Consider the following 11,128-nt stretch of genomic DNA (forward strand, 5'->3'; position numbering starts at 1 on the left):
CCCCTTATTCCCTTTATAGAATAATTATGTAGAATTATGTAGAATATTCCCTTTATGTAGAAAAAGCCCATTGATTTTGGGCTTGACCATGGCACTCCTTTTAGTTAGTAGTCTATGGTCAGGTGTGCCACATGCCACAGCCACACAAGAAGAGCAGGAAGCAGTGAAGGCTTCTGCCAGCCCTGTTTTGCAATTGCTCTTTGAAATGAAAACAACTTGTCCCAGGACTGCTTCTCCAGCTTGGACCCCGGAACGAGAAGCTGCCTAGAGCAGACCTGCAGGTGACCCACAAGTTGCAGCAGAACTTGCCAAATCACAGCCTTAATTCTTCATGACTGAGAAATAATTTCTTTAAAGTCACTGATACTTTGGGGTTGTTTATTACAGAGAAAAACTGACTGATACAGGAACTTAGAGCCTTAGAGTTCATCTAACTTCCTCTTTGGCAGATAAGGAGAGAGGCCTAGATTTTTGTTTAGCTAATGGAAGAGTTATAACATAAATTCTGGACTACTGACTGATTTTTATTTTTTTTAAACACAAAATACGCACCTTTTTGTTATCCTAGAATTTGGAGGAAAACAACTCAAATGGCTTGAAATTTGGGGACTACCTTGCACTGCCCTCTTGGTCTGGCATTAGCTTTTAGAAAATCGAAGGATACCAGAAAATAAACAAAATGTACTATCAGTGTCAAATGGAATATTACCTGAAAGATATTACTCTTTCTTTGCTTGTTGGGTAGCAGATAGAATGGAATGCAGTGATCTCGTGGATTCCTTTCAGGCCAAAGTCTTTTATATAGGTTGTTAATATAAAATATACAATTCAAAATATTCTTTCTTAAACAAATTATAATAGAAAATTCTGATTTGACAATGGGTATAATTTCTTCACAAACCAACTCCTTAATTCCATGATGATGTTCCGTATATACTTTGACACCAAGTAATGAACGGTAATATTCTTACCATTTTCCTTTGCAAAATTCAGACAGAAACATCCCTATCATTCCCTGTTTCAGTACATCAGAACTTTAACTTGGTTTTAAAGTTCATCTTATTCTATGGTATTCTTAGAAAGGAATTAATTTTGCTAACTCTATAACATTTCGTCTCTAAAAATTCAAAAACTAAATTGCTCAATTAAGTTCTAAAGAAATTATCAACGCACTTTCATTTGTATATCAATTTTTTGAGAGTAAAACCAGTTATATGCAGCAATTTTTCCTTTAAGGGAAAAATAACACTTCAGTGCTTGTTTTAGGAAATGAATGTTTTATCACTTATAACTACCTTTTTCTGCTATTGTTTATTAATGCTTCTCCAAAGGAAACAAAATGCAACAAACTAAATAGGGTAACCAAATAGATTTTCTTTTTCTGTTTCCTGTCTCCTTATTTGGACCACACACAAATCTTACCTTTGTGAAAATACATCCCGGTAAGGACTGCCATGTTGCAATGCAATTCCATATCCCCGATCAGCAATGGTATTTCCAATGGTGTAAAAGGAACAATCTGCGTCATTGATAGCCACATATTCCAATACAGCTGCATCCCACACAAAAGCGTAATTTCCATATTTTACCTGTGAAAATATGGAGAACAAAAGAAGAAAACAGAATTTATGGTTAAAAAAATACAAATTTCAGGTAAGAAAATAGGAATTTTAAGTTATATGGACAGGACAAAAAAAATTACACTGATATGTATTTAATTGTGCAAAACAAAAAAAACATTAATAGGACCTGTATTTCTAAGCACCTATTCTGAATAAGAATTTGGCTTTTGGTTAATTTATAACTCTGTTCTCCTGGAAACATGATGAAGTTAGAATGTTAACTGTTTCTAGGCAACAGTGCTTATAGTAAAATGAACCCTGTGTAGTAAATGTCACCTGGACTGGGCGAACAATAAATGCATGAAAGAAAGCCATGTCTTTGAACTTCTCTGAGAGCAGTAATTCTTGTAATTGTGCCTGTCTCTTTGGTGACCTGGAAGTTGCTTTTGGAGTTCTCAGAGGAGATACTGGCTTCTTTTGAGTATTAGGCACCTAAGCTAGGTAGGCTTTTGCTCCCAACCACTGTAGGTATCATCTCCTTGCAAGTAACCTACTGGGCTGTCAGAAAAGTCATGACACATTTTTGCAATGAAAAACCTAGAAAAAATACATCATGACTTTTCCGACAACACAATATATTCTAAATAAATGCTTCACATACAACTCACATTAAAGAGAAATAATCAACACCACCCTACTGACAAGATATATTTCCTGTGTATGTTGTAATTTAATCTGTTGCAAAGTGTGGCCTATAGTAATCTTGCAGCTGGATTTAGAAGAAACCCCCTTGGTGGACTTTGTAATCAGGAAAAAAAATAATTATACAATTCTCTCTGTCATNTGCTGAAACATGGGTGTACCAATACGACCCTGAAACAAAGCGTCAAAGTGCACAATGGAAGTCAGCCAATTCCCCACCAACAAAAAGTTCTGTCAGTCCAAATCAAGAGTCAAAATGATGTTGCTAAACTTTTTTGATATTAGAGGGATTATTCATTATAAATTTGTAGCAACTAGACAGTTAGCCAAGTTTACTATTTGGAAGTGCTGAAAACGCTGTGTGAAAAAGTTAGATGAAAATGACCTGAACTTTTTTGCCAACAATTCATGTCTCTTGCATCATGGCAATGCACCAGCTTACACGGCACTGTCTGTGAAGGAGTTTTTAGCCAGTAAACAAATAACTGTGTTGGAACACCTTCTCTTCTCACCTGATCTGGCCCCCAATGACTTCTTTCTTTACCTGAAGATAAAGGAAATATTGAAAGGAAGACATTTTGATGATATCCAAGACATCAAGGGTAATATGATGACAGCTCTGATGGCCTTTCTAGAAAGAGTTTCAAAATTGCTTTACAGGGTGGACTAGGCACTTGTGTTAGTGCATAGCTTCCCAAGGGGAGTACTTTGAAGGTGACTGCAGTGATATTCAGCAAAGAGGTATATAGTACTTTTTCTAGGATGAGTTCATGACCTTAATTGTCAGACCTCATAAATACTCTAACTTTTGATGCCAAGTTATCTGGTATTTATACACACCAATGAATCAATCTCTTCTATCCAAATCTGTGGTTATATACATTATAGCACTTACTGGTACTTAAAAGTCATTCCTGTGCGTGTCCACTCACATAAAAGTGTACAAGTGAGTGTAGCACTACAACTCATGTCTCTGATACCCAACCTGATGCTTGTCAAAGCTGAGGTCCATCCACTCAGTTCACGTACTTGTAGTGTAATAATTGTGCACTAATATGCAAATATGTAGGTAACAAATGTACAAAATTCCATACAATTATTTTGGAGTATCATTAAAGTATATAAGCATATAAGGTACTGGGCAAACAACAGATAAGAAATATAGTTACTATATCTAGATAGTATATACTATTTATTTTAGATATTAATATTTAGTAATATTAAAGTACTTTGATACCTTATAAGTTGTGGTATAGGCAATAGTTAGTTGAGCAGTAATATTTACTTACTAAAAATCACCCTGAACACAGTCATTTTCATTGAATACTACCACAACAGCAATCAGTTATCTAGTTTCATTAATGGCCCAGGATAAGTTGATGTATCAAGGCTATTTATAATAATTTCTAAAGTGTCTGACAAAGGTTACATTTGATAGTCTTTATAATTTTTAAATTAGTCACTAAAAAGAAGACCTCTTTTTTCTAATGGCTATAGCAAAAGGGAATGAATTTAGATATTTTCTGGATTCAGGAAGAGAATTTGGGTGATAGACAAACATAGCACATATGTATAAAGAGATGAGTTGGCACATCGACAAGTGTCAGATCATGTTTTTTTTTCCTGGCTCTCTCTTCTTCCAGATGCACAGGGAATCAGGATGTAGTGTGTCATTATTAAGGAACGCCACAGAAAGGGACAATTTAAGTTGTCAACATCCATAATGCAAATCAAACAAAGGACAAATAATGCTTGATGATTAATATTATTTTTCAGCAGTTCCCTGGAGTACATTTCCTCAGAATAACAATTTATTCTGTTAGGTAGAGCACCACAGGGATAATGAGAAATGGAACACTTGAAGAGATTTATTAAATATTTCTTTAATTGCTATTATGTTTGTGGATTAAATTTATTGGCTTCATTTTGTGTATAAAAGACTCAGAAATCAAGTTTAGAAACAAAATATATCTGTAGAAAAGAAAATGCCATTTACCACAATTAAGGAATAAATAACCATTTTCTTGACTACCTTGTTCATGGTAAGATCCATTAAACTTTTCTGTGGTTTTTCACTATAATACCCTGGTATCCCCTTTCATTCTATTATGCTTTCCATCCTCAGTTCTAATTCATAAAAACAGTGGTGTGCTCCTTTGCTTAGCACATTCTTTCTATTTGTTCCTTCCTTTTTATTTTCCCTTGCCCAATTCTACACCAGGCCTTCATTATTTCATGCAGCTGGGTTTGTTCTAGTCTTTGCCAATTTGAATCCATCCTTCTTATCAAAATTTATTAACCATCCTTTAAATGCTTTCTTCATCAATTTATTCCTGGACTCCAGAAGAGACAATAAATAGGTTCTTGTAGCTGTTTGTCACCTACAATATGAATTCTAAACTTCAAATTTCTTTCCTGATTAACTTGATGTCCTATTGTTCCCCAACACATTCTGCTCTGTCCTACTTTTAGTCTGTTGTTTTCATTGTTTCTTCAATAATTATCCATTGTTTTCCTTTTAGTCTAACTATTCCCTCCTAACCCTTCAAGGTCAAGTTCAAGGCCCATCTACCCTGGAGAGTTTTCATTCACATTCCCTTTGATTAACTCTATTCTGTATGGTATTCAATTCTTTCAATATCTGAACTAGACAATTTAATACAATATAAATAAGCAACACTGATACANGCATTTTTGCAATGAAAAACATAGAAAAAATACGTTGTGACTTTTCCAACAACCCAATAGAATAATAATATCACTCTAAGAAATTTAGTTCTCTTCTTAAATGTCTTTAATGAAACAACTTTTGACTAAATAGTTTTTTTAATACTAAGAACTATTATAAAACAAGGGCTACATTTAACATTTGATGAACTGAAATAAAAGACCTCACTCAGAAAACTATAAGACAATAAAGAAAGAAACTGAAGAAGACACAAACAAATGGAAGGCTATATCATGCTAATGGATAGGGAGAATAAACATTGTTAAAATGTCCATGCTACCTGAAGCAATCTACAGATTCAGTGCAATCTCTACCAAAATAACAATGGCATTTTTCACAGAACTAGACCAAATACTCCTAAAATTTATATGGAAGCACAAAAGACCCTGAATAATCAAAGCAAAGCAAAAGTCTTTCTAATGAGAAAGAAGAACAAAGTTGGAGGCATCATGCTACCTGATATCAAACTATACCACAAGGCCACAGTAGTCAAAACAGCATGGTGCTGGCATAAATAAAAACAGGCACACAGATCAATGGAACAGAATAGAGAGCCCAGAAATAAACCCATGCCTATATGGTCAATTAATCTATGTATGACAAAGGAGGCAAGAATATACAATGGGGTAAGAGAGTCTCCTCAATGAATGGTGCTGGGAAAACTGGATAAACTTATACCACTTTCTTACACCACATAAAAAAAAAAACACCTCAAAATATATTAAATACTTAAATGTAAGACCTGAAACTATAAAACTCCTAGAAGAAAACATAGGCAGTAAACTCTTTGACATTGATCTTAGCAATATTTTGGGGTGATGTGTCTCCTACAGCAAACAAAAAAAAAAGCAAAAATAAACAAATGGGACTATATCAAACTAAAAAGCTTTTGTATCACACAACAAAACACAACAAAAAGGCATACTACTGAATGGGAGAAGGTATTTGCAAATGATATATCTAATAAGGGATTGATATCCAAAATTTATAAAGAACGCATATAGCTCTATACCAAAAAACCCCCAGACAATCTAATTAAAAAATGAGAAGACATGAATAGACATTTCTCCAAAGAAGATATACAGATAGTCAACTGACACATGAAAAGTTACTCCACATCAGTAATCCTCAAGGAAATGCAAATCAAAACCACAATGAGATATCACTTCACACCTGTCAGAATGGCTAGCATCAATTAATCAACAAACAAATGTTGGCTAGGATGTGCAAAAAGGGAACCCTCATGCATTATTGCTGGGATTACAAATTGGTGTGGCCACTATGGAAAACAGTACGGAGTTTCCTCAAAAACTAAAAAAATAGAACTACCATATGACCTAGCAATTCCATTTCTGGGTATTTATCTGAAGAGGTCTAAAATACTAATTCCAAAAGATATATGCATCCCTATGTTCACTACGTTATATACAATAGCCAAGATATGGAAGTACCCTATGTGCCTATCAACAGATGAATGACTAAAGAAGTGGTACATACATAAAATGGAATATTACTCAGTTGTAAAAAGAAATAAAATCTTGTCATTTGTGACAACATGGATGTACCTTCAGGGTATTATGCTAAGTAAAATAAGTCAGACAAAGAATGACAAATACCATATGATTTCACTTATATGTGAAATCTAAAAACAAAAGAAATGAATAAACAAAACAGAAACAAATTCATGGAAACAAAGAACAAACATTATTGCCAGATTTGGGGGTGGGGATGTGTGAAAAAGGTGAAAGGGATTAAAAACTACAAATTGCCAGTTATGAAAATAGCCACAGAGGTAAAGTACAACATAGGGAATGTAGTCAATAATCTTGCAATAAATATGTATGGTGCCAGATGGATACAAGACTTATTGGGGTGATAACTTCATAAGGTATATAAATGTCTAATAACTATGCTGTACACCTGAAGCCAATATAATATTGTACGCCCACTGTAATTGAAAAAAAAATTAAAAAAAAATTTGATGAACAAATAGTGTCAGAGAATTACAAACATTACCCACCACACTAGTACTCGGACCCATCTAATGAGGTATATATGAGGTCTGAAAATTAAGTTCATGAACTTGCCATCATGAGCTTACATTGGCAGCACTGTACAAACAACTCAGTAAGGTTTCATGACCTTGGTATATCAATGTCTCACAGCTGTGTTTCTATCGACCGGTGGTGGTGTCTTGCTGAGTGGCATTCATTATTGTTGTGTGTTTTTGTGTGCCGTCGTGAGAATGTCTGAGCTTGAATTAGAGCAACAAACAAACATTAAATTTCTTGTTAAACTTGGCAAGAGTGGGAGTGAAATCAGGGACATGTTAGTCCAAGTTTATGGGGATAATGCCATGAAGAAAACGGCAGTGTACAAATGGATTGAATGTTTTCCTGAGGGGAGAGAAGGTGTCACTGATGAAGAGAGGTCAGGGNTATATATATATATATATATATATAAAATTTTAAAACATCGTATCTGATGTGTTAGAGAGAAGAACAATACTGCTAGGATTATGTGAACATGATTTGAACTATGGAACAAAACAAAAATCTGTAAGCTGGAAGGTTGTTTGAAATAAATATCTACTGGGTAGTGAATTATTACATTGTTGTTCTTTTTTAATAATCATTGCTTTACTAGAAATTGTGTTCCAGTTGGTTTTACCTAGAGGCAAAATTGAGCCAGTGCAAGCCTTGTAGTAGATGACCAAGAAGGAAAAATAAGAGAGGTGGAAGGAGAAGAAAAGAGGGGACAGTTTGTGGCCAGTTGAATCTGGCATCCTTCCTCTTTCAGGTTCCTGGATTACAGGCATTCCTCTGATTTCCCCCAAGTCCTGTCTAGTTCTCTTCAAACTGCATCTTTTATTGTAATCTCATTCTAACTGAGAATATTCTCCCCATTTCATAGCTGGAATGCTACAGCAGCCTTGTAAAAGGCCTTCCTCAATTAAGCTCTCTTCATCTACCCCAACACCTCAGGTTCCTGAAATGGAACCCTGTCCAGATCCTCTTGTTCTCGGGGCCCCATGAAGCTGGAATGGGCTCCTGAGTGAGGGTTTGAGTACTGGATCCACTGTCATGAGTGTGTGGTTTTTGGGAATATACTTAGCTCTGAGTCTCAGTCTTCTCAAATTTATAAAATGCAATTAATAAATGCCCAATTTACAGAGTTGTGGTCAACATTATACAAAATATTTAAGTGTTTAGCACAGTAGGTGCTTAATACATAGCAGTTGTTGATACTGTGGTACATCACATTCAATTTCAGCTTCTCTACCTATATCCCCCTGCCAATATTCTCTCCAATCAAGTTTCCTTCTTATTGTCCTTTGAATACACAATGACTGTTCTATGACTTCCTCATGTCTTTCTGAGTGTCTTGCCTGTACTTCTCCCCATATTCAAATTCTGTTTATCCTTGAAGTCTCCTTCTAGCTCATGTCTAGTAATATATTTTCTATTCTATTCCTTACTAATACTTTTTTTTCTATTTTTTTCAGCATTTATTGTCGATGCCATTTGGTTTAATAGATACAAGTACCTATTGCGTAATGTTTGCTTGATGATGTGTCTTGATAATGTCATCCTTCTCTCAGAGCTGAGGAACAGTATAAAATCAATTTTGTAGCTTTAAAGGGAAAACAATTAATTATTTATTTAACTTCTAGTTATTATTACCTATCTATGTGAGAGATCCTTCTAGCCAACCAAGTGAAGAGTTTTAGCCAGTTGATGACTGACTTTGGAGCTGTTGACTGGGCAATCAGAGGAGGTTGATTTTTTCTCTCCCTGAAAAGTGAACAAAGTGCTCATAAAGTACCTCATTCTGGTTGGGGAAAAAGGGATATGGCTATATGCCTTCAAGTTAAAAGAATATTTTCTACTTTTCTTGTGGGAATAAAAGCATAAAAGTTCTTACAGCAGGGAGTTGAAAAGAAATGTAGACATGTGCTGCATTTGTTTTCTTTTCTTCTCAGGTTTTTTTACTCATTGTATGAAAAATTGAAGAAATCAAGGAAGAAGAAATTATGATAAGAAAAAATGGAAGATGGTCTAAATATCAAGCAAGTATAAAGGTAGGTATTCAATTTATTTGATTATAAGTAAATAGAATGATCTTAGACCAAAAAGTTAAGTACATCTTTTATTTGATAAATATTTATTGAATGCTTACTCTGTGCTGCCATAAAGTTTAACTCTGGGGATATATGCCTGGACTCAAGGGGCTTACCGATGTGATGCAGGACCCAAGAGGGAATGTTAAGAAGAATTAAGATACAGGGAGATACAAAGCTCTAATGTCCTTTTTCTGAATCCAAATAAAAACACAAAGTAAAGCACTAGATATTCCAATAATTAACAATGCAAGTGGAAAAAAGGCTATATCCAAGGAGTTTAAAATTAATTAAACAAATAAAAATAACCATTTATGGACGAATAATAAAATTATATCATAAATCATAGATTATGATTAATTCTATTCTGTGCTGCTTAGACAGACAGACAGACAGATAGATAGATAGATAGATAGATAGATAGAGAGATCAATCAATTGATCGAGGCAATCCCTTTGAAACACAGTTTGTTAAACATGTATGTCAATTTGTTTTGATCCAGCCTGTCAAGGTTTAAATCTCAGCTCCTATGCTCAATAGCTTTGTGAATTTGGACAAATGACTTTACCTCATTATGTCTCAGTTTCTGCATTTATAAACTGTGGATAATAATAGTACTCACCTCATAGTTTTCCACATTTAAGAACTTGGAGTCTGGCATACAATAAGCTTTATGTAGTATGTTTGATATTCCTATATGCTTTTAAAGGAAAGATACGGAAAGAGTACACGATGACCAGAAAATGACGTAGAATTAGAAATCCTGGAATTTTCCCAGTTTTATGGCTTTTTGTGTGTGATTCTAAGCAAGTAATTTACCCCTTTGTACTGGTTTCATCTCTGATAAAAAGAGAACTACTGTTCATTCCATTTCTAAAAATTTTGAAATTCTGTGATTTGGTTGAAATGTTTTTTATGTGTCTGCCCCACTACCATGAATCCAATAAAAATCATTCTGTGTAAAGTTTGAAATATGTCCTTGTTTTTGTGTCACTAGGTGGTCCTATTCCCAAAGTTTATAGGGATAGAAGCCAATAGGCAAAAAGGGACTCTTTTACTGATGAAAAATAAAATTAAACCTATGAATTAATTATTCCTGGTATCCACTAAAATTTGAGAAGAGAGGTGAACTCATACTAAATGCTCAATAAATATAATTTATCTTTTTAGCCTTATGAATAGTTGAGATTNGAGTTATTTATCTTCCTGGTACCTCAGCACTTTCCTGAGAAAAGTCTAATAAAGATGCTTGTTTATAAAGCGTACTCTTAACCTCAGATGAAGTGTTCCCCAAATGCTGTATGATGTAAATACAAAGACAATATAATCTTGTAACATTTCAAAATCTACTCCATGGGATTGCACTGTCTGATGGCTGTGTTTATGTTCAGCAGTGAGAGTGCTGTATGCTTCCTGAGAGTAAAGGCTTGAAATTTCTTGAAATTGGGCTATTGCTCTGCAAGACTAACAAAACTATTCTCAAATCATACAGTGTCATTATGATAAATATTTTTGAAATAGTTACATACTGGAAATATCACCAACTGTACTTCTACTCCCAATTATTTAGACCAAACACTGAAACAAATGTAAATTACTTAGGTTCTCCACTAGAATCAGAAGTCAGGATGATGGGTAAAGCCCCCAGGATATTGGTCATAAAAATAGCTCCATGCGAATTCACAGGAAAAAAAAAAAAAGACTAACAATAAGGTACCTCATTTTTCTCTTTCACTGAAGTTCCTGGAATTCGAATTCTAAATTTAAAACAAATGTTTTAAAAAGAGGTTGCTCTAAAATATGAGTAATACATTCCTTTCAATGTATCCAGAGGCTAATCATTATTTAATATATTGTATGTATATTATATGAGAAAAGAAATTTCTTTTCATACTTTATAGGTTACATATATATTATTATTTTAAGTAAAAATATATGCACAATTACATATTATTTTATTCTACTCTTACCCCTCTTTGAAAGTGAACCTTCAATGTCCTCTTTCTTTTGTTTGTT

General features: G+C 34.2%; 1 protein-coding gene across 1 annotated transcript in view; it reads right to left on the reverse strand.

Moving 5' to 3' along the window:
* GRID2 (glutamate ionotropic receptor delta type subunit 2) overlaps positions 1-11,128 on the reverse strand; it is a 346,586-nt gene that overhangs the window by 108,081 nt on the left and 227,377 nt on the right. Inside the window, exon 6 of the mRNA XM_019647546.1 lies at positions 1,423-1,589. Within this exon, the coding sequence (XP_019503091.1) occupies positions 1,423-1,589 (167 nt within the window). The remainder of the gene's footprint in view (positions 1-1,422; positions 1,590-11,128) is intronic.

This window comes from Hipposideros armiger, unplaced genomic scaffold (genome assembly GCF_001890085.2).
Source record: "Hipposideros armiger isolate ML-2016 unplaced genomic scaffold, ASM189008v1 scaffold_112, whole genome shotgun sequence".
Taxonomy (NCBI): domain Eukaryota; kingdom Metazoa; phylum Chordata; class Mammalia; order Chiroptera; family Hipposideridae; genus Hipposideros; species Hipposideros armiger.